Here is a 24,120-nt window from a genome sequence, read left to right on the forward strand (position 1 = left end):
TCAGGGACACACTGCTGCTGCGCTTACTCTGGAGTGTATATGCTGCTGCTAACGGACGGCTCCATGAGAGTGCGGGGGATACGAGTGCAAGGCCATGACGAGATGGCAATGAAGCTTTTGTTCTGGGAGCTGGAGCAGCATCTCAAAAGGTAAAATGAAAACAGGGAACCCCCACCGCCATCACCACCTCACCCCCTTCCCTAAAGGGGTCTGTATACGGTAGCTGTGAATAGACCAGTCACTACAGTAGCTGCACACAAAAGGCTGCATGGCTATATTGTCCTTTGGTTCAGTCATGCAGGGCTTCAGGGGTGCATTAGCACTGCATGTTCTTTTAATTCACGTGTAGCAGATAAACTGTAGGGAGTGTTTGATGTATAGTAAATGTGCAGATGGCGAGTAGACGATACACTGTGTAGTCCATGTGTGCTGCTTACTCATATCTTCTGGTGGGGTGAGTAATTAAAACCTACAGCATGCTGCTTTTTTTTTTTTTCTTTTTCTTTTTTTTTTTTTGGCCAAATTCTGCTGTTTTATTTAATTTTTTTAAATTGGCCTCTTGTTACAAAATGGGGCCATCTCCTCCATCATCTCATATGAAGTCCTATTTTTGCAGCAGATGCAGCCCACAGTGTCATTTCTGTACTTCCTGTTGAGGTGTTCTTGATAATATGCACAGAAAATGCGTTAAAATCATTGTTGTTGGTGTTGTATAAAGCACATTATACTTATAATGGTATCCGCTACATGTACATAGTTTTTATTGAAATAAGTGCTTAGTAATTGTGGTCAGATAAAAGCAGAACATCATCCAGGAGCTGGGTTATTTCTCTCCAAGTTTCTTCAGTAGGTCACTGGGCTGGTGTGTTGTTTTACAGCAAACTAGCGAGGCCATTCATTGGTTGGCTGGCCTGCGTATGACACTGCCAGTTATTGCATGCATAGTTTAAACACTACAGTGTTCTGTAATACATCAGCGAACAGAATAAAGAAGAATTACTGTGACTTTCATAGCAGCATTTTAATGGGTTCACTGCATCTGTGGCACATGGTGGTGGCAGAAATAAACTGAAATGTTTTTAATGACTGTGATGGACTGGTGAGCCATCCTGTCCTGGCTATACTGGGACAGCTGAGATAGGCTCCAGCCTTGGATGGATGGATGCTTTTAATTGCTGCCTTTCTTAATAGAAACAAAGAACACACTCATGCAGACCTCAGCAATGAAAACATCCCTTAAATAGAGTTGGAAAATGGGTACTAATGTCTAATTGAATTTGTGAGGTGCTTCAACCCTGGATTCGTTTTTTTTCTGGGGGGGGGGGGGGGGGGTTGTGTTTTGTTTTTGTTTTTGTTTTTTTTGTCCCCCCCCCCCCCCCCCCCCCAAAGGTGCAGTGTGGAGTATATAGTTCATTGGAGGGTGTTTGTAGTCGTAAATATGCCGCAGCCTGGTGAGGAGTTACTTGGGGCTTTTACAGAGGGACTAAAGCTTCAGCTGTAAAGGAAAAAAAGGATGATTGCTTTGTTTTTATGTCTGAAAGCCGCAATTGTAATAAAATAAAATTTGATTTGTTGTTTCTATGTTACTTGATACCAGTCAAAAGGTGGGAAAATGTGAACTGCATCTTTGTGCTGGCCAGCAGGGGGCGACTTTTGTGGTTTCTGAACGACTTAAGTTGTGCAGAGTAGGCCTGGGTATCACAAACAAAAATACTGCATGATCTTCACTGGCAACTATTGGAGTATTCTTTGAATTCTGGAGACAATCGATACAAATGTAGTAGTTTGTGGGCAAAAGCTGGTGCTAGCTGGTTAGGATGCCAACTTGCAGTTTTACTAAATTAACTTGGAACACTCACATTTGCAAAACAGTACATGTGTGTCTAATTTGGCCCACAGTCGAGCTCAAGCACCAGGATATTTAGACAAAAATGACTGCACCTCAATGAATATACAACCCAATTACAAAAAAAGATGACTGAGTAAAATAGGTCTTTATGAGATTTCGGTAGAACACAGAAAACTATCAAATGTTTAACCTAAGACATTTTATTAGTTGGTTACAAATATTCACTCTGTTTAACTTTGATGGCAGCAACACATTTCAGGAGTTGCCCTGCCTGCATTCCAACTTTTTAACCAATGGAAAAATCATGAAGCTAATAAGACACAAAGATGAACTGGGACTGCTGAAAAACGAGAATCCTCTATCAGACAAGAATGGGACAACTTCCTCTGTCCCAGCCTCCGGACTTAACTACGTTTCTGTCAGAAACTCTGGATTTATTTGATAATTTGAGTTAAAACTTTATAACCAGTTTAAAATTTTGTCCTAAAAGGTAAAAAGAAAAGCCCCTCTGTCTTCACTGATGAGGGCTTTAGTTCAGGATTTTATTAGGTTTAAATCACGTGTGGGGAAACTAAGTTACTAAGTTTCAGTAGTGTTTTTGTGCAAGTTGCACCTTGAAAAGCTTGTTCCTAGCTTTTCCTGGAAGTGCATCAAGTTTTTCAGCGTAAACACGTATAGCTCCTACCAAGCCTCAATGTAACTCCATATACGTAGGTCTAATTTGGACCTTATGCGTGGGTGTTACTCCTCAGCAGCCGCTCTTGTACTGGCTATTTGGGGTGTGGATAATTGGCTAAACCCTCTTCCAGTCAATTGACCGGAAGAGATAAGCACTGCTCAGAGCTTCTTATTGAGGTACTTGGCTTTTCGGTAAGTGTTTGACTGAGGACAAGGGTGTGCGAGGCGGGCAAGAGTACAAAAAACAGTTTGTTCATAGTGTTGGTGCTTACTGATGCCCAAATTAGCTTAAGCCACCATTTGTAAAGGTGACTTCTGGTATCCAGCTGGTGCTTTGTTTTTGAATACTTCACCTGAAAACACTAAGATTAGACCCCTCCCATTCTTCAGCCTGCTGTGGTACTTCATACATCAAAATGTAAAAATGCCCAAAATTTCATCATTCCAGTTTTGCAGTTCTGAGATTTTACTGCTTTTTTTGTTTGTAGATTTGGTTTCATTTTTACTCCTGGCTCAGTAAAACATGTAACTTAAATATGATGCTACCAAAGTAATCGGTAACAAAAATAATTAGCTACAGTGTGCAAGTAGATGTAGAGAATTGTCATTATTTTTATCCAGTCTTTCTTAAAAAAATAAATAAATAAAATAAAAAGACAATAGTTGTGCATCATATGGCCCCTTGAGGGTTAAGCTCCACAATCAGTTGTACTCAGTGCCTCAGTTTTCCCGATGGAAAATTATTCTTGGGCGTAATACTGCAGGACAAAGGCACAAGATCACTGACACTTGTGACTATTTGTAAGAATAAGAATACATAGAAATATAAAAAGCAGTTTTATTAAACATAAGGTACACACATACACATAAAAGAAACCAATAAAACTTGAAACGACAGAAGTTCAAAGAAGTTGTAAAGTGTTAACATTAAAATCCAAGTGAATGTTTTACACGTTGCTCTGTTCAGTCTTTAGCTCTTGATTCAGGGTTTTAATTGTAATAATACAGGCATTTATTTTTTTGGGGCCCTGAGTTGAATTCATGGGGATGTTGAGTCCTCTTTGTTTTATACCAGCTTGCTTGCCACAGATTTGTCTTCATAGCTGTCCTGTGCTTGCTGGCAAGTCCGTTTCTCAGCTGTCTGGTTATAATTCGCATTCTGACCTCCTGATGAAACATTAACTCGTTCTGACCACAGAAACTGGACCTTAAGTTTCTTCACACTAGTTTTGTGGCTTGATTGCTGTATGATGTGGACATGGGTGTGATCAGAGGCGTGAATGTCAAGAGTTTGTATAAGAGATTTTAAGGACTTTGCGTGTGTTTGGGGAATGTGTGAGAGTGACCTTTTCACCGGGTGTAGGGAGGTATATGGGAGAGGGTGGTGCGCTGTGGGTGTCTGATGTGGAAATGTTTGGAAATGTAGGAGTTGTTTGAGTCTGTTGAACAAAGACTCCCATCTGTAATGTGTGTGAAAAAACTTTTGGGTGTGTAGATTTCAGTCAAATTAGCTGCAGTGACCCACCATGACTGCCTTGAAGACAGACATTTGATAACAGTGTAGAATTAGGTAAGATAAGAGGTCTTTATGTTTACAAATAGTAGCAAAATTTCCACATTATAGCAACCAAAACAGTAAACACAACCAACAACAAAACAAAATTAGTGGAAGTGAAATTAATCATAATGAAAAAAGCTCAGTTGAATAGGATGAAATAAAATAACGTAAGATTACGAATATGTCTCTGAAGTAAAACCTCAAAAAATATGTAGACATGGATCATCTTGCAGTAAGGAGGAGCATCTGCTTTATTTACTTTTGTTTCTGTTTTAACTTTTTTTTTTTTTAACCCAACACAGCCATTGCACATCAGATGTACTTGTATGTATCCCAAAAGTCTGTAATTTAATGTGCTACTGCAGTCAAAACATGAAAAACAACCAATCTGAAAAAGTATAGGTGTACAACTTTATGAAATGGCACTAAAGAACTCCTCACTTTGTTCTATTTCACTAAATTGAAATTACAATAATCCAATAAAGAACTTAATATTTCAAATTCCAACAAATAAATCCAGATATTATGATATGAGGGACTGAGTATTTACACAAACTAAATCAGAATGATATGCATACATGTATACCAGTATAATAAAAGCAAATGAAATGCATCATCCATATGCGCTCAAAACCACAAAACTAATCATGTAAACCACATTTGTCTGACCAGTATTTGCCAGACAAATATTGATTTCTCTATACATAGTTTCACTGTTTCAGAGAGCAACAGTTTATGGCAGATGAAAAATTGAATATGTTGTCTAATAAGGCTGTTATAGGTGAACATGATCTTTTTCAGAGGGTTCAGAGTTTGTAATGGTTGTTTTACAACAGAGGTATCTGCTCCCCTCACACTGGAAATCCCACTCACTGTGTTCAAAAGGAAAGCCCAGGTCTTTCTGTCATTTTGTTTGTAATATACATAATGGTATATTCTGCGAGAGTCAACACTGTTTTATGCAGAGGACAAACTGCCTCAGTTATGTATCTTTTAAAATCTATTCAATAAGGAGAGACTTGTGGGGTGAAGGATTTTTCTGAAATGTGCTTATACAGTGTTTGGCCTGCAAATATTTGAGAAAGAAAATGGTCTGGAAGTGGAGGACCTTTTATTTCTATGTATACCATCTCTGTTCCCATTTGGTAAGACAGTCTTTTTAATGCCAGAGTCCTTTGATAATAATCCTCAAAGTGCAATACATCACAAGGCCGCAAGGGGGCAACATATGTACACGAAATAACACTAAGTGCCCACCTGAAGTATTTTAAATACGTTCATTTCTGTGTAACCTAAAATAAAAGCTAAGCTGTTCTTTTGATTATGTTCTGTTAGTGCAGATTACATGGACCAAGTTGACTTTCATCTGAAGTTTCAGTGTTCAGTTTTATTTGTAGCATCAATTCGCAACAGCACACTGTGACCCTACAGAATTGGAGATACCCCCAGCAACAGTAGGGAGGAAGATCTTCCTTTTTACAGAAAGAAACCTCGAGCACAACCAGATTCATGGAGGAGCAGACTTCAGCTGTTCTGTGTGGGGTTGGCATGTTCTCCAAAGATATGAATGTTATAGATTATTTAGAGGATCTAAGTTACCCACAGGCACCACAACACATGTGAAAATTAATTTAAGTAATAAACTAAATGTTACCGTTAAGTTTGACCCCCTTGGATGAAAGTCTTTCTTACTGTGGAGACTACAGCAGCAGCAGCTGATACATTCCCTGTCCGTCAACCTTGTGCGTCTTGTCTAAATAATTTATCGTCTTATCTGTCCCTGAGCCATTTCTCCGTATTATAAGCTCTTTCTCATAATGGACACTGGCCCTCATGGGTGCCAATGAAATAATGCCTTAGTTTGGACGAGAGCGTGGCTAGGACCAGTAGTGCAAAGCAACTTAGTACATTTACATGGAGCACAGTTGTGATCATTTATAAGTATTTAAGTTATGCTCATTCCCTTTCTGCTCCACCATATTAAGTTTTGTAGTTTGCACTCCATATTGTTACAATCTTCAGTTACTTGTTATTTAGGAAGATTTTTTACAAACGTTATTTTGGTGTTTTAATTTTTGGTCCATGCAAAAAGTTGCATTGCTCCTAAAGGATAGAGCCTTTATTATTCTCTGGTGCAGAAAGCTGTTCTACTACTTTGAAGCCCACTGTTTGGGGCGCGTGCAATAGTAATGTGGAGGTCACAAATGACTGGCAGGTGTGCAGATGTCAGCATAGATCTTCGTGCTCACCATTTTGAGGAAAAATGTGCATTCACTGAGTGGTTGGCAAGCGGTTGCTTGTTGTTTTTAGGTTAAATTGGTCAGGTTGTGCCAAAACAAAAAATCTCCAAGCTGCTGCGATTGCCGGTCATTTGCAAGGAAGATTTCCTGCAAATGCTCGCCAAATACATGTACAACGTTTACCTTCATGTCAATGTTGAGCCTCACCACTGTAAGAATGTTTGAAGAGGCATTCAGGGAATTCAAATTCTTTTCCCTCTAGCGACGGGTAGATGCCAGGGGATTGCCAGCTAGTGTCTAGGCCTGTGAGTACAGATAAAGATATGGCCATCCAGCAATGATTTAAAATGATTAAATTCAATAATATATGATTATGGGGGGGAGCTGTTTTTCGGATATTCCCCCTTTGTGCTGCTGGACTATGATTTTATGCCGAAACCAGTCGGCAGAGCTGCAGGTGTGGGCGTTCCCTGCATATATTACGCAAACAGACTCAGCCTCCACCAATCGGAGGTCTCTCTTTCTGCGCGTGTGTGGATAAATCATCCAGCCTCGTCCTTAGCTGCAGATCTGTGTGTACGCGCGTCGCTGTGATGAACTGACCTTGGCTTACATCCGTACCGCTGCAGTCAGTGCGCGAGCTTTACCGGAGAGAGGACCAATAACAACAAAAGGAAAGGGGGAAAACACACAGGGAAAGAAGCGCGTGGATGTGCCACGCAGATCCTGTAAATCATGAACAGCATGAATGCTCCGTGCTACACCATGGCTATGGATCTAGGCGTGTGCCAGCTGAGGAATTTTTCCATATCGTTCCTGTCGTCGCTGTTGAGCGCGGAGAGCTCGCACGTCCAGCTCGATAATAGGTGAATGCTCCGTCAGCTGCTTCACCTGCAGCGCTGTGCCTTTTCCTCATGACTGTGTAGCATCCAGCTTAGATGACTGTAAATGCTCACTGTGAGGGGAAAAAAGAGCATAAAAAATTCCTGCTTTTATAGAAAATTCCAGATGTTTCTAGTAGCGACCTACATTTCTATAGAGGGAGCTCCTCAGGCTCTGCGGTTCGCTTTCCTCTATTCTCTGCATTTCTCTCCATCCATCTTATTTGCTGCTTTTCTCCCCCCCCCTCCCCCCATTGCAGCACAGTTTGGCTTAAAATGGATTTATTTCTCTTTTCTCTTGCAGTTCATCCGGAGCCAGCGTTGTGGCCATAGACAACAAGATAGAGCAAGCGATGGTGAGTTTTTCCTTTAATTTGTTGTCTTCGAATTGCTATAAGATGTCTTAATAGGGTATTCCTTAAAAGTATTTTACTTTAAATCACCTATATCTGGAACTTCGTCATCCCAGTGTACTTAAGTGTTTATTTGAATTTCTGGCAAACAAAACGTTAACGAATTGTGAAATAAAACCGCTAATACGTGGAGAATAGTGCAATAGTGTGAGACTTCAGAACTGACGAGTGACCGGACGTAAAGGTGAAAGTAGTTTAGCTAACTCAAAACGAACCGCTGGTTCCAAGTTGAAAGAACATCCCGATTATTACAAATATAAAATAAATATAAAATTATAAGCACAACAGCCGATCAAAAAATAATCAAAGTTTTAAAAAGATCTAGCCCTTTATTTCCAGAAAAATCTAAAGTCTCTGTTGTCTCTGCTGTCAGCTCTTGTTGCTAGGCAAACTGGAAGGCTTGCAGCCTGGGTATAAATATCTCGGGCTCTGATTGGCTAGCACTTAAACGTGGGCCGGCTTGCTGACGTAGCACCTTGGGAATATTCCCTCTCACGCTTCTCCTTTCATCATCATCTATTATATTATCCCAGATTAGATTACATAGAGACTCGCTTCTAAAGATCTCTTTCCACTTACTCCTTCATGAACTGTTAGTTTAATGTTTTAGGTAACTATCATTTTGTTGTTGTAGTAGTTTATTTTTATTTCTCTCTCTCGAAACATTCGTTTTTTCATAAAATAGTTCAGTATAATGAAGGCTGGCAGTGCTTTTCCATGAAAAGATAACACACAGCTTCAATTTAGGGATACTTTCAGCTTGAATGAAAGTTCCTGACTTTTTCCAAATAAAATAGGTCAGCTTTAAATGTTTGTTTTCCCAGATCATTAAAACTATGATCAACAGTATTTTCAGTGTACAGTCCCATGATGCACAAATAGTCACACCTTAAGGCCATCAGCATCTGGTCCAGGTGAAGACATAAGACAGGTAGCTTTTTCTTTTGCTGGTGTTTGCAATTGAAAATTAGCTGGATCCTTAAAGACTAGTTAGATTTTAATAAATGTCCCTTAATGTTAAGAACAGTTGATTTATGGAAATCAGAAAGCAACTGAAGAGGATAATAAATTAAGTCTGATCCAGAATGTTACTTTCTAATTAGTCACAACAACATTGATAAAATTAAAAGGAAATTTTAAATAAATAATTCAACTCAAAAGTGTTAGTAGTTTTGTATAAGGCAATAGCTGTGTCACATTTCCTTCCGTAAATTCGTCTCCCTGAGGAGATCAAGCCTTAGGAGTAACCTCAAAGCGCTTTGTATTGTAAGGTAGAGACCTTCCAGTGATATAGAGAAAACATCAACAATCAGACGACCCCCACTCCCACCCCACCCCCGTGAGCAAGCACTTGCTGACAGTAGGAAGGAAAAATTCCATATTAATTAATTTAAAGTTAGCATAATGTGTCGTCAACAACTTGATTCAATGTCATTTCACTCCTGACTTCAATGTGTGCAAAGCAGCAAAAGAAGGTACTCAGTGTGTAACGGGACTGAATAACATTATCCTGTGAGTCTTGTCCAGTCTCTTCTTACAGTGAGGATTACAGCTTATTTAGTAAACATTGGCATTGTAATAGCGCTGTGTTTCAAATTGGTGCATATCTATTAAATGTAAAAATGTGCAATTTCCATTTGGTTTAACAGATGCTACCTGTTATTTTATCCTTCTCCTTATCAACCTCATCCTTAAATTTAAATTCACATCAAACGGTTACAATTATGATTTTTGCCTAAAGGCACAACCTAATTTACCTGATGTTTGTGGATTCCTGTCGTAAACCTCTACCTCCTGTCTTTTTCAGGACCTGGTGAAGAGTCACCTCATGTACGCCGTGCGTGAGGAGGTGGAGGTGCTGAAGGAGCAGATCAAGGAGCTGATCGAGCGTAACTCCCAGCTAGAGCAGGAGAACACGCTGTTGAAGACGCTGGCGAGCCCCGAACAGATGGCCCAGTTCCAGGCCCAGGTTCAGACCGGCTCGCCACCTACCCCTCAAATGGCCGCCACGCCGGGACCCGCAAGCGCCACCACCCTCTCCCAGTCTGCAACACACAGCTCCGGCCCCTCGGCGTAGCCTGGCCCAGGTGGAGAACTTGACTTTTTTGTTTGTTTGTTTGTTTGTGTTGTTTGAGCTCTGGCACAGCCGCCGAGCCAAACTTTGCCTTCAACCGCAGGAGGCTACGCCGTTAAGATGAGAATTTGCACATTTTATCTCAGAAGGATGCAGACAGAGGGACGAGCGGGGGCTGCGCTCGGAGGCGCCAATCTTGAGATGCTGTACATGAAGTTGTTTTGAACATTTGCCAAAAAAGTCCCCCTCTTTTCATCAACTAGAATGTCTTACAGAGGAACAGCTCATCAGTGGAAACAATGCTTAGATTTAAATAGAAGAAAGAAAAAAAATCACTGTGCCTGAGTGATGTCGACTACACCAGTGGGTGGAGCAGCAGGATTGATAGTTTCCTGTTTTGCAGAATGATGTAAATAAAAGAAGTTTCCAGGTTGACGGACTCAAGAGGAAGACACCTTCTCCAAATGAAGAATGTGAGCAATCATCACAGACTCCCCCATCTTGGGGGAGTTTGGGGTGGGAGGGGAGGTTCTTTACAGCAGCATTGATGATGATGGTATGATCTTTTAGCTGTGGGTTGATGGGATGAACAAACCGTGGTTTCTTATGGAGATGATGATATTCTATTTTCAGTATTTCAACCTCCTCGTTTTTGCCCTCGAAGCTCCTCATTGCAGTTTTCTCAGCCCTGCAGTGGCATGTAATTTAAACCTTATCAGACAGGGTTGAGACTTCTTTTGGGCTAAGCTGCATTTTTTCCCCTTTTTGTTTTCCTAAAAGATTCGAGAGGGCAGAGGATGATGTATATTTCTGTATAGTGTAAGTATCATGTAAAATAGAGAGGAGGTGGTGGTGAAGATAAACAACAGATGCTATCTAGGTCACACAGATTGATGCAGATGAGTCTTGCCCAGCCTGTGTCATCTATTTTTAATGCTGTATTTTCAGGACTGTGGATGGACGAGGAGTTTAGGATATTTAACTGACAACAAGCAGCCCGACTGTGTTGTCCATAACCCTTACTGCAACATTAACTCTTGACTGTAAAACCATTTCCACTTGGTTCTCTTTTTCTTTCTGGAGTATTGCACTCTTTATTTTATTTTATTTTATTTTGACAGTGAAATACTTTTGGATGAACAATATCTTAAAGTTCAATTTAAAAAAAAAAAAAAAAAAAATACAAACTCTAGAGATGTTCTTTTTCATTCTGTGTATCAGTTGTATGCTCATGTTCTGTGCATGTTTCCGCAATGACCGGATGAGATATTGTAACATACATACCACAATTGCACTTGACAGCTGCACTTCACAACTTTCAATAAACATGGTTAAGGAAGAAATGACTCCTTTTTTTCTCCTCCCCTCCCCAGTTTTCCTGTCCAATTACTGCGCTCATGAATGAAAAGAGTGACCACATTTGGACAAGAGTGGAGCATTAACTAAAATAAAACGCATGATTTTGTGAACTTGAAATAAACTAACTAGAGGAAATCGCTTTAATTTTGGGATTAATTTGGTAAAATGTTTCTGTGATGAGACTGAAAGACAAGAGGTTGACACTCTGGATGTCTACTTGGTTAACTTAAAACTTGCCTCTGACGTATCCCCTCCATCTAGTAACCATGAAAAAGACAAAGCAACTGAAATTGCATTAAATTAAAAAGAAAAAGTCAAATGAAAGAGGTTAGGTTGGTATCCCTGTTTGCAGCTACAGCTGAAAAAACCTGGGAACTAGTGTAATGTTAAACTCTGACAACCACTGGACAATTAGTGCAACTCAACTCTTTGCAGTAGTGACCACTGCATCAATATTAGTTTAACATCTGAAATTCTGACTGGACTCAAGGAGTTTATATAAATTTCTGTGTATGTATATGGAGACAGAAGTGATTTTCACTTCACATTTAATCACAGCTATTATCACAGATTGCTCATAACTGTCCACTTGTCTCTGTTCAATCGCAAGCTGATGGCAGACAGAGCCCATCTTTACACAACAAAGTCGTTTTGAAACAAGTAGTTGTACACCAGGTGCCCGTCTCCAACTGTTACAAAATGAATGAGACCGCTGCACATTGTGACTGTAGCATTAGTTAGAGAGGCCATTACAATCTCTAAGATCTCCAATATCCAGGTGGATGACTTATAAAATAAACTCACCTTCCTCAGTTGCTGTGGAGGGAAAACTATCCAAAGAGGCCAGACCTCCCATGGCTTGCTTTCTTTATATGAAACTGCCTCCTACGAGCAATTACATATAACCACAATGGGCTCTGCATGTATTTAAGAGTCAGGGAATTTTACAGACTCCATTAAAGTGACGCTAAAAAAAAACAAACCTAAACAAATGCATTTAAGCTCCAGAAAATAAAAACAAAAATAAATATATAATTTGGATAACTTGCAGATGTAATTAAATTCAGTGTTTACATATCAAATAATGTTATCTTAGCAGACAGCAATTAAGTCATATTACAAACACAGTTTGTTTGTAATATGACTTTAAAAAGTCATATTACAAACTGTGTTACTGCTCTGTAACACGTAACAGTTAAACAAGGTGATATTCACACTGGTTTAATGTACTGGGATCTCATTTGTTCCCTTTAGGTGGCTGAACTGAACCTTAAATATAGAAAGCAGTGTTTTTGTTTGTCATTCTCAAACTTCTAAATCACCCCCTGATCCCTCTCATTACTGAAAATACCCACCATCTCTGTTTAGAGGGAAACCATATTTAAACTGGAAATGCAAGATTATGTACACAAAGTTCTGATAGCTACTTTACAAATGAGCTGTATGTGTACCCCGGGTGACATTTAAAGCATTTAGCTGCATCCTGCTGCCACCTACAACATGAAACCTCTGACGGGTGGAGTGAGTATCGTGCTCTGGTAAAACAGAGTCTACGACAGCAGAATTAAACGTGGACGTTTTCTAAATGCTCAACATTTATTTGAAAAAACATTCTTCATAGACTGACAGTGAATTATACAAGTATGGCACATTGTTAGCAGGAATCACTGGTCGCACAGTCACACACCACCTCTCTCTCTCTCTCACACACACACACACACACACACACACACAAAATGAATCACGATCTCCAGCCGGCGTGGTCTCAGACTGTCCATAGAAAAGCTGTCAGTACCACAGACTGCAATACTGTAAACGCTGATCAGGGGCAGGGTGGTGTCTTTAGGGTCAGCTTCAGGGGGACGCTTCTCTCCCTCTCTCTCCAAGGAGTGGCATTCATCTCTGGACCTCTGGAGGGTGCACAGGTGAGGCGCTATGAGGGCATGAGGAGGGTTTGGGGGGTAGAGGGCAGGGGTCCAGAGTCTTCTCCTTCATCACATCCCCATACGGATGCTCTGGATGATCTGAAATATGGCTGAGAGCACACAGGGAGACACGACGTCAAAGCCTTGACAGGAAGGAAAACAGCGTGGTAAACAGCCATGACATCATTTCTCATCTGGATTCTCTATCCCGTTCCTGGGTCCAATTTCCCGCTCCAATCAGCAGCTTTTTTTTTTTTTTTTAAAAGTCCTGTCAACTCTGTGATACTTTTTAAAACTGCAGCAGATGTGTGTCCCTGTAATGTGGCGTCAGTTTGTGGGTCGCTCACTGAAACACACTGAAAATCTCATTGTCCATCCATCCATATTCATGGATGGCCAGCCACCCTTCGGAGGAAGCTCATTTCTGCCGCTTGTATCCGCAATCTCGTTCTTTCGGTCACTACCCACAGCTCGTGGCCATAGGTGAGGGTAGGGACGTAGATCGACCGGTAAATTGAGAGCTTCGCTTTTACACTCAGCTCCCTCTTCACCACGACGGACCAGTGCAGCGTCTGCATTACTGCAGCTGCAGCCCCAATCCGTCTGTCGATCTCCGGCTCCCTTCTCCCATCACTCGCGAACAAGACCCCGAGATACTTGAACTCCTCCACTTGGGGCAGGAACTCATACCCGACCCGGAGTGGGCACTCCACCCTTTTCCGGCTGAGAATCATGGCCTCAGATTTGGAGGTGCTGATCCTCATTCCCGCTGCTTCACACTCGGCTGCGAACCGTTCCAGTGCGAGCTGGAGGCCCTCACCCGATGAAGCCAACAGAACCACATCATCCGCAAAAATCAGAGATGAGATTCTGAGGCCACCAAAGCGAAAGCCCTCCGCCACTTGGCTGCGCCTAGAAATCCTGTCCATAAAAATTATGAACAGAACCGGAGACAAAGGGCAGCCCTGGCGGAGCCCATCACCCACCGGGAACGAGTCCGACTTATTGCCGGCAATGCGAACCAAGCTCTTGCAACGGTTGTATAGGGATCGAATGGCCCGTAGCAATGGGCCAGACACCCCATACTCCCGCAACACCTCCCACAGGACACCCCGAGGGACACGGTCGAATGCCTTCTCCAAGTCCACAAAACACATGTAGACTGGTTGGGCAAACTCCTATGCACCCTCAAGTATCCTGGAGAGGATAAAGAGCTGGTCCAGTGTTCCGCGACCAGGATGAAAACCGCATTGTTCCTCCTGTATCCGAGGTTTGACTAGCGGACGAACTCTCCTTTCCAGCACCCTGGCATAGACTTTCCCAGGGAGGCTGAGGAGTGTGATCCCCCTGTAGTTGGAACACACCCTCCGGTCCCCCTTCTTAAAGATGGGGACCACCACCCCGGTCTGCCAGTCCACAGGTACTGCCCCTGATCTCCACGCAACATTGCAGAGGCGTGTCAACCAGGACAGCCCTACAACGTCCAGAGACTTCAGGAACTCGGGGCGGACCTCATCAACACCAGGGGCTCTGCCACCAAGGAGTTGTTTAACTGCCTCAGTGACCTCGCCCCCGGAAATTGGCGGGTCATTCCCCTCATCCTCAGACTCTGCTTCCTCCTCGGAAGACGTGTCAGTGGGATTAAGGAGGTCATCGAAGTATTCCTTCTACCGCCTGACAATTTTCTCAGTCGACGTCAGCAGCGCTCCGCCAGCACTATACACAGTGCAGGTAGAGCACCGCTTTCCCCTCCTGAGACGCCTGACGGTTTGCCAGAATCTCTTCGAGGCAGTCCGAAAGTCTTTTTCCATGGCCTCTCCGAACTCCTCCCACACCTGAGTTTTTGCTTCAGCCACTGCCCGAGCCGCATTCCGCTTGGCCTGTCGATACCTGTCGGCTGCCTCCGGAGTCCCACAGGCTAACCAAGCCCGATAGGACTCCTCCTTCAGCCTGGTGGCTCCCTTCACCTCTGGTGTCCACCATTTGGTTCGGGGATTACCACCACGGCAGGCACCAACCACCTTGCGGCCGCAGCTCAATGCAGCAGCTTCGGCAATGGAGACGCTGAACATGGTCCATTCGGACTCAATGTCCCCAGTCTCCCTCGGAATGCTGTTGAAGCTCTGCCGGAGGTGTGCGTTGAAGATCTCGCGGACTGGGGCCTCTGCTAGACGTTCCCAGCACACCCTCACTACGCGTTTAGGTGCACCAGGTCTGTCCAGCGTCCTCACCCGCCACCTGATCGAACTCACCACCAGGTGGTGATCAGTTGACAGCTCAGCCCCTCTCTTTACCCGAGTGTCCAGATCATATGGTCGCAGGTCTGGTGATACGATTACAAAATCGATCATCGACCTACGGCCTAGAGCGTCCTGGTGGAAAAAAAAAAACATTCTTGGCAAAAGCGAAAAGCAAAAGCGAAAGAATTTGCCAAGAATGAAGAAATGTATTTCTATGATCTTACTCCACGGCCACGTTCATACATGTGAAAGTCTCCATCTCATCGTTTTGAATTGAATTCTAATGAGCATTTAAAAGACGTTTTTAAGTTCGTGACTTTTCCAAAATTTTTCATCGTTACTGTAACGACAGAAGTATTTAGGGCTTAATCATACTCAAGTGGTAGCACAAATGCTTTACCATCAAAATATACACAAAGTACTTAAAATACACAGTTATTAGATTTACATTTTAACCCCTGATCCCATCCATGCTGTCCTCTAAGCAATTTGTAAGACTTCTGGTCAAGCTGTCATGCGGCACAGCTACATGACGCAAGCTCCAATGACGTGACGTGAAGGTCATGCAAATCGATAGGCCGTTTCAGCTTTGGAGAAAAATTTACTACACCCTGGGTTTGAAAAAAATGTCTGGGATTCTCCCGTAGACCGAATTATCTTCTGATGCCACCGTCATCTGAAATGGAGGAGGAGCTTAATACGGGTCAACCTCTCTTTTACTAAAAACAGACAAGTAACACGATGTGAGACTTCACACTTCACAGCACTCTAGTCTTAAAGCATCAATAGACACGCTACACTCCCCTGTGAACACAGCCCTGCTCCAATGAGGCTGATTAAATGTGAGTGCTTAATAAATCTACTGGATTGGGGATGTGGAGCTCCAGTGGTCAACTGCATAATTAATTAACATTTGATTTGAGTGAGCCTTTAAACATGAAATAAGCCTTATCTGTGTATATAAAACACTTAATTTAACACAGTTACTGAAGGTCCAGTCATCTGAGTGAGATAATCAAAGCATTAAAGAGCTGCTGGGTATTGAACACAGACTGATACATCACATCAGTCTGACTTTAGGTCCTAAAATCCAGCATCACTGACCAGTTGAAACCACTTTCTTCTGTAGATATTTTTAAAAAAAAGAAAACGTCCGTACCTGATCCACACACAACAAACACAAAGAGGGCGAGCAGCCAGGGACCCACAGGATACTTCTCTTCTTGTGGCCGCTGTGGAGGAGAAACACACATCATGTACGTCAGCAAAAATGTGCTGCCGAGCAAACACAGAGGCTTCCCTGCTCCTTGTCCAACTTCAACAACTGTTTTTGCAGGGATAAACCTCAGAGTCTAATTATACACTGAAAGGTGCAGGGTCAGCACTTCTCTCTCCCTCTTTACACGGTGGCTCATCAGTCAAAGGTTTAGAGAGCAGCCGTGATGAGCTCAAATTCAAATTCAAATTCAAATTTTATTTGTCACGTACACAGTCATACACAGTACGATATGTAGTGAAATGCTTGGACAACTACTCGTGACCTAAAGAAAACAAAAAAAGGAAAGGCTATGAATAAGATAGGAAATAAATATGCAAAATTAAAAAGGGTAAATTTAACTAGGAAGGAATAAAATATAAATTAAGGTTAAAAATGAAATAACTGTACAACACAAATTAGAATGAAGGGTAAATTTAACTGGGAAGAATAAGATAAAATATATAAATTAAAGTTGAAAATAAAATAACTGTACAACAAAATACACAATACACAATATAGAACTATATAAGAATGTATGAAGAAATCTAAATATAAATAAATATATACACAATAACAGCAGCTGTACAAGTATTAACTGGAAATGAAGAATATAGTGACCAGTGTTGTGCAAAAACAATGTCCAGAAAGTCCAGTGTGTGTGTAAGAACTGTATGTGTGGGTCAGTACTGTGTGGTGGTGTGATTGAGAGACCGTATCGCCTGCGGGAAGAAGCTCCTCCTCAGTCTCTCTGTGTTGGTCTTCAGGGAGCGGAATCGCTTTCCTGACCTCAACAGAGAGAACAGTCTGTTGTTGGGATGGCTGAGGTCCTTCACGATCTTCCTGGCCTTGGTCCAGCACCGCCTGCTGTAGATTGAGTGCAGGTCAGGGAGCTCGGAGCGGATGGTGCGCTCAGCTGACCGCACAACCCTCTGTAGAGCTCGTCTGTCCTGCATGGTGCTGTTCCCGAACCAGGTTAAGATGTTTCCCGCCAGGATGCTCTCTATGGTGCACGAGTAAAAGTTCCTGAGCACCTTGGAGGGCAGTTGGAAGTCTCTCAAGCGTCTGAGGTGGTAGAGACGCTGTCGGGCCTTTTTCACCACGGTGTTGATGTGACAGGACCATGACAGGTCCTGCGTGATGTGAACTCCGAGGTATTTGAAGCTGTCCACTCTCTCCACTGGGCACTCGTTGATGATGGGGGTCTGGTAGTTCCTCTCCTGCTTAGTGCTGAAGTCCACTATCAGCTCCTTTGTCTTACTGACGTTTAGAAGGAGGTTGTTCCTCTGGCACCAGTTCTCCAGATTCCTAATCTCCTTCAGGTAGGCCGTCTCGTTGTTATCAGAGATCAGGCCCACCATGACGGTGTCGTCAGCAAACTTGATGATGGTGGTGGAGCTGGTAGTGGCCACACAGTCATATGTGTACAAAGAGTACAGCAGGGGGCTCAGAACACACCCCTGGGGGGCTCCAGTGCTGAGAGTGGTGGAGGCTGAGACATGTCCACATCTGGTTGGATGTGTTAAACCTGGACCACATGCAGCTTGATTTGATCTCAAGTGGGCTCAACCTGAAAAAGTTTTGCCAGTAACTTAAAGAAGGGAGAGAATTTGTATGTTTACATCTAAAAATATTTCACTTTAACTTTAAAAAAAAAACAAAGAAAAATATTATTCCTTTCCAAATTATTCTCTTATTTAATGAGACATTCACTCTATTATTATTAATATAATAACATGTACATATCTTATCAGACACCAGCAACCAGCTCAAGGATTTAGCAGCAGAAACCCTGATAATCACAACCAAAGCATTCAGAGGAGCATCTATGAACCCATGACACATTGAGCCTTGAAGCAGATGGGCTACAGCAGCAGAAGACCACACTGGGTGAAACTCCTGTCAGCTAAGAACAAGAATCATTGGAAGATTAGAGAAACGTGGCCTGGTCTATGAAACTCAATTTCTGCTGCAATATATAGATGGTAGGATCCAAATTTGGTGTAAATAATATGGCAGTATGATTCCATCCTGACTTTCATCAACAGTTCTTGCAACACCTTCCTAATAAATTGGCCAGTGTGTCTGGCGTCACAGTGGGAAAAGACAAAACCTGCTCGTCTTTAGCTCATCTTGGTCTAGAAATGCTTCCACTCCCTGTGTAATACCATGGGGATCACCAGAGAAGGATTATCACAGAGCTTTATTGGAAAACTAGAGCAAATGAGCAAATTTGACATTCTGCATTACATGTCTGCTGTTGGGATGTCAAACGTGTGAGGAGGAGGAGGATATGTGAAGAAAACTAATGTTGACATCACTGAATAGAGTTACCGAGACTAACAGAAATGAAAAGAGAAAACTTGTGGAGAAGACAACCCTCCATGATCCCTTTACTGACCTTGAGAACAGATACTAAAGTTAATAAATGTTTAAATCCACAGTAGTGGAAAAGAGTGCAGATAAAAATGAAAATGTGAAGGACGTATTAAAGATATTTTAAAATGTTCCACAGTCATTAAAAGTAATTAATAGTAACTAATAAGACTCATAAGCGCCATCTAACATCTATTTTCACTTTTTTAATTCAGTGTTTTTTTTGGTTTTGCTTTGTGATATCAGCTTGCCATTCAACTGCACTGACCTCAGTGAAAGGTGGGAGCAGGTGAGACAAACATGTTGAGTAGCAGGGATGTCAAAAGGGCAAAGACTCCTGTTCAGCTCACCTATTTTGGCATTAACTGTATTTTCTTAGATTTTACAGCTTTTGCTACATTCATACTACACCACATTCATTGATTCAAAAACAATTAAATGAGAGAAAAGCTCCAGTTGGTTCTTTTTTGTCTTTTTTGGGGGGAACTTCACAAAAATCTTCTGGGCAACGAGCCACCACAAACTTTTCTGCAATTTTTTTTGCAAATGTCTTTCTTAAAATTTAAGCCCAAATGGTTGTGATGCTGTAGTAAGTGAAAGAAACCAATGTTTTCTAGCATGTAGAAATTGCACGGTTTTTTCAATTCAACTCAACTTTATTTACATAGCGCCAAATCACAAAAACAGTTGCCTCAAGGCACTTCATATTGTAAGATAACCATTCTACAATAGTGGACTTGGCGACAGTGGGGAGGAAAACCTCCCTTTTAACAGGAAGAACCCTCCAGCAGGATCAGGCTCAGTGAGGGGCTGGTTGGGGGTTAGGGGAGGCAGGAAAAATGTAGAGTGCTGTACAGTGGTCCTTCGTTTATCGCGGGAGTTACGTTATAACAAATAACCCGTGATAGGTGAAATTCATGAAGTAAGGAAAGTTTTAAAGTCTGTCTCCTGAATCCAAACTGGGAGCTGGTTACATAGGGGTGTCAACACAAGGCCCAGGAGCCAAAACTGGCCTGGCGAAGACGCCAAACAATGTGAAGGAGGTCCTAAATAAAGTTAAAAGTCCAAAATGTAAGTTTTACAATATTATTTTTGTTTTTTTAAACAATTGGTCCACAGTAAAACAAACAACAACAACAAAAATTTCCAAAAAATTACCAAATAAATCTGATAAATAAATCGTACGTTCTTTTATTTACCAAAAAGCCTTTTATCATTTGTTTTGTTTCTTTAGGGGGTGGCTGTAGCTCAGGTGGCAGAGCAGGTCAGCCCCTAATCAGAAGGTCGGTGGTTCGATCCCAGGCTGCCTCCTGGCTGCATGCCAAATATCCTTGGGCAAGATACTAACCCCATGTTTGCCTACTGGTGGTGGTCAGAGGGCCCGGTGGCGCCAGTGTCCGGCAGCCTCGCCTCTGTCAGTGCGCCCCAGGGCAGCTGTGGCTACAATGTAGCTTGCCATCGCCTGTGTGTGAATGGGTGAATGACTGAATGTAGTGTGAAGCGCTTTGGGGTCCTTAGGGACTAGAAAAGCGCTATACAAATGCAGGCGCTATACAAATGCAGGCCATTTACCATTACTTTTAATCATTTTTGTATTTTTAAAAAAATATATTTATTTCTAACAAGTCTTTTCTGTTACTTTATGATAGCTCAGTAATTAATGTGTAGTTAAACTTCTTCACCATGACAGAAAGTTTCACCGGTCACTTAGGATCAAAGTGGACTGTATGTGGCCCACAATGTAGAGTAAAATAAAGTGATGGGTTTATTGGGGTTTATTTTCCTTTTCCTTGATGACAACCAATTATTTGTTTTTAAATCAATGCATTTCAGACGTGCTCTCACGTTTACCGCTGATTTTATGTCAGAATTAACGGGTTTCGGCAATTTTCCTGCCCTAACTGCAGCCTCTTCACCCGGACAGCAACATGCAGTGTGCGGCGGTCACGAGCGGAGTGAATCCAGTCTGAATAAATTACACCCCGATCCGCTCCGTGTGAAATAAAACACACCGCACATATCACGCTGAAGCTCCCAAGTCGCTCAGCACCCTGACACCTTTAACTGACAGCTGGCACCATCAGCACTACCATCACCGCTGCGCTCACGCCGGGCTGAACGTCACCTCTCTGGGCTAACGTGTCAGGTTGGCGTCGCTCTGCGTGTCCGTTAGCGGCTCACCAGCGTCTTGGCTACGTTTCCTCTTTGAGTGATGTTCTTGCTGTGCTTCTCGTTGGCCATGCGGATCCTCTGTTTGGCCACCATCTTCACCGGGATACGCCAGTCTGTTTTTAGCCTGTTGTTTTCTGATGCTGCAGGTTGACGACAGCAGCAGCAGCGGCGCCTGCGTCAAGTCACCAAAAGTCCGCGAAGAAGAAACCGGAACCGAAGTGCGATAGCGTTCAAAATACGAGCACGAAGCTATTATAACAAGTTTTTATGCTCTATTCTATGGTATTCGAAGTTCAGAAATCCAACACGTGACTATCTATATATGCTTACTGTACGTTTAAATCGTTGTAAGACTTAAGTTATAAGAAATTATACAAAATGTTTACCGAGACTCTTACTTTGAAGGGCCCCACAGGATGTTGCGTGTTGTACGTTGTTGAGCTTGAAAACAGCATGCCCATGCACCTGGCGCGTTCAGGGGCGCGCTCCAGCTATCGATGACTGAATAATAGACTATGATTGAAAATAAATGAAATAGAAAACGAGTCGTCACTGTACGACTCATTTTCTGTACACGTATTTTGTAATAAATATTATGAGATGATTAAAAATACTCTAATTTCTATCCATCCATCCTCTTTTGCTCATCAAGTTTGTGGGTTTACATGTCTGTCATCTACCTAAATATAACGATGCGTGTTTTGAGACAGCCTAAAAGTTACCTTGTTGTTTGCCTTAAAAAAGAAGATTGAAATGTTTTTTTGGTCCAGTGGTTACCAGTCAGAAAGCCAGTGGTTTGATCCCTAGCTCCTTCAGTGTGCATACCAAAGTATCCTTGGCCAAGTTACCTCACCCTTAGTTGTCCTCAGTGCATCCATTTCACTTTGTGGGATTCTTGTTTTGACATTTCAAAGCACTTATTACAAGTCTCATTCACCTATCCAGACAGGTGCTTTTGCCTAACATTCACAAAGTTGCTTTTATTCATCTGGATGTAGCTTTTCAGCGGGAGAAATATTTCATCACTCGTCTAAGTGACCTAATCAGTCTCGGCTGACTGCAGTTTCCCCACCCTTAAAAACCATATATTTGCATAATAACCTAAAGAAGCACCAAAAACAGGGCATGGGGTCATGGCCATTGATCAGTGATCATGAAACTGAGTACTATCCACAGATCGGTGGGGGACGACTGCAAGCACTGGATTTATTCTTGGTTGAGAGATGGTTGTTCCTGTGGTGATGTGTGGGTGTTCATGTGCTAATGGGGTTTTGCCAGTAGGGGGCGCTGTATTTGAGAGGGCTCATGAATGCCTCTATAAAAGAAGACTGACTTGTGAATGAGATAATAAAAATGTTTGGAGCAGACGCTCGCAAAACACAAGTGGATACTGTGTAATTATTCAAAGCTATACGAAGACAACACATGGTACCAGGAGTAAAAGTGGGAGAGCGGAAGCGATAGTAGCTCAAAGTTCTGTTTGAGATGGAAAGTTTGAAGCCTCCGGAAGGACTGAAACTGGCGGTGTTTTAAGCAGCAGTTTGAGCTGTACATGGCTGCCATGGGACTGGACTCTAAACCCGATGCCAGGAAAATTGCATTGCTGCTCACGGTAGCTGGTCCTCAAGCCATTGAAGTCTTCAACACGTTTGAGTTTGAGGAAGTTGGTGACAGGAATAAGTATGACAGAGTGATTGAAAAGTTTGATGCACACTGTTCACCACAGAAGAACACAGTATATGAAAGGTATGTTTTCCGATCTCGGATGCAGCAACCAGAAGAGACTTTTGATTGCTTTGTGACTGATTTGAAGCTAAAGGCACAGTCATGTGATTTTGGAGAGCTGAAAGATTCTATGGTTCGTGATCAAATTGTGTATGGGATCCATGATAAACGGACTAGAGAACGGCTGCTCAGAGATTCCAAGTTGACTCTGGATGAAGCAGAAAGACTGTGTCATGCAAGTGAGTTAGCCCTGCAGCATGCAAAGACATTTAATGAGACGAGCGTCGCTGCAGTACATGATGGTGCAAGAATAGCTGTGGTTAAGAAGAAAATGGGGAAGAATATGTCACAGAAGCCCAGCAAAGAGGATACAGTGTACTCCTGTAAGCGATGTGGTAGCAGACATGAACCTAGACAGTGTCCAGCTTATGGCAAAAGATGTTTGAAATGCGATGGAAAAAATCATTTTGCCAAACATTGTCTGTCGAAAGCCAAACCCAAATCAGTGCATGTAGTTGAAGAGACTGACTTAAGCGAGACTTTCTTTGTGGGCATAGTGTCACTTGAGGATGTAAAAAGTGAGCATAACGAAGCAGAGGACAGTGAGCGATGCTCAGATTATGAAGACACGTGGATTGTTTCACTCCCAATACAAGGAGCTTTGGTGGCACTAAGGATTGATACAGGTGCGCAGGCGAACCTAATCAGCATGACAGAGATCCATGCCATGAAACCAAAGCCCAAAATAATAAAGAAAAGAGTACCTCTAAAAGACTACAATGGAAAGTATATTGAGAGCAGTGGTCAATGAAGGCTTAAAGTGACAATAAAACATAAAGATTATGATGTATTGTTTAATGTTGTTCCAGAAGGTCGTGAATCACTGCTGGGTGGCGTGACATCCAAAAGATTGAACCTAGTAGAAAGAGTGTATCACATCAGCTGTCCAGAAACAGAAAGTGGACAGCGAGGAGCAGTTGACTCCATTGTACAGCATTATGAGGATATCTTCAAAGGTTTGGGATGTCTACCATGCAATTACAGTATCCAGCTGAAAGAGGATGCAAAGCCAGTGATCCATGCACCACGTAGAGTCCCAGCTCCACTGAAGGACCGTTTAAAGAAAGAACTTAACAGGATGTTACAGTTGCAGGTCATTACAAAAGTGGAAGAACCGACTGCGTGGGTAAACTCAATGGTGTGTGTGGATAAAAGGAATAAAAACAATGATTTGAGAATATGCATGGACCCTGGCGATTTAAATCAAGCCATAAAACGTGAGCACTACCAGATACCAAAGCGTGAAGAGGTTGCAAGTGAAATGGCAGGCGCCAAATACTTTTCAAAGCTAGATGCAGCACAGGGTTTTTGGCAA

At 42.3% G+C, this 24,120-nt stretch overlaps 2 protein-coding genes across 2 annotated transcripts in view; one reads left to right on the top strand and one right to left on the bottom strand.

The window, feature by feature from the left end:
- Positions 1-10,806, top strand: part of LOC146616397 (TSC22 domain family protein 1-like) — a 39,672-nt gene extending 28,866 nt beyond the window's left edge. Inside the window, exons 2-3 of the mRNA XM_085373878.1 lie at positions 7,511-7,562; positions 9,427-10,806. Coding sequence (XP_085230004.1) covers positions 7,511-7,562; positions 9,427-9,696 — 322 coding nt within the window. The 3' untranslated portion in view covers positions 9,697-10,806. The remainder of the gene's footprint in view (positions 1-7,510; positions 7,563-9,426) is intronic.
- Positions 10,807-13,046: 2,240 nt separating this feature from the next.
- Positions 13,047-21,113, bottom strand: serp2 (stress-associated endoplasmic reticulum protein family member 2). The gene is made up of 3 exons (XM_085374587.1): positions 21,030-21,113; positions 16,377-16,449; positions 13,047-13,087 (listed from the first exon to the last, which is right to left on the bottom strand). The coding sequence occupies exons 1-3, from the start codon at positions 21,111-21,113 to the stop codon at positions 13,047-13,049; spliced, it is 198 nt and encodes a 65-aa protein (XP_085230713.1).
- Positions 21,114-24,120: the final 3,007 nt, after the last annotated feature.

This window comes from Diplotaxodon limnothrissa, linkage group LG16, assembly GCF_057381915.1.
Source record: "Diplotaxodon limnothrissa isolate DT_005_m linkage group LG16, D_limnothrissa_male_GT1.1, whole genome shotgun sequence".
NCBI lineage: Eukaryota > Metazoa > Chordata > Actinopteri > Cichliformes > Cichlidae > Diplotaxodon > Diplotaxodon limnothrissa.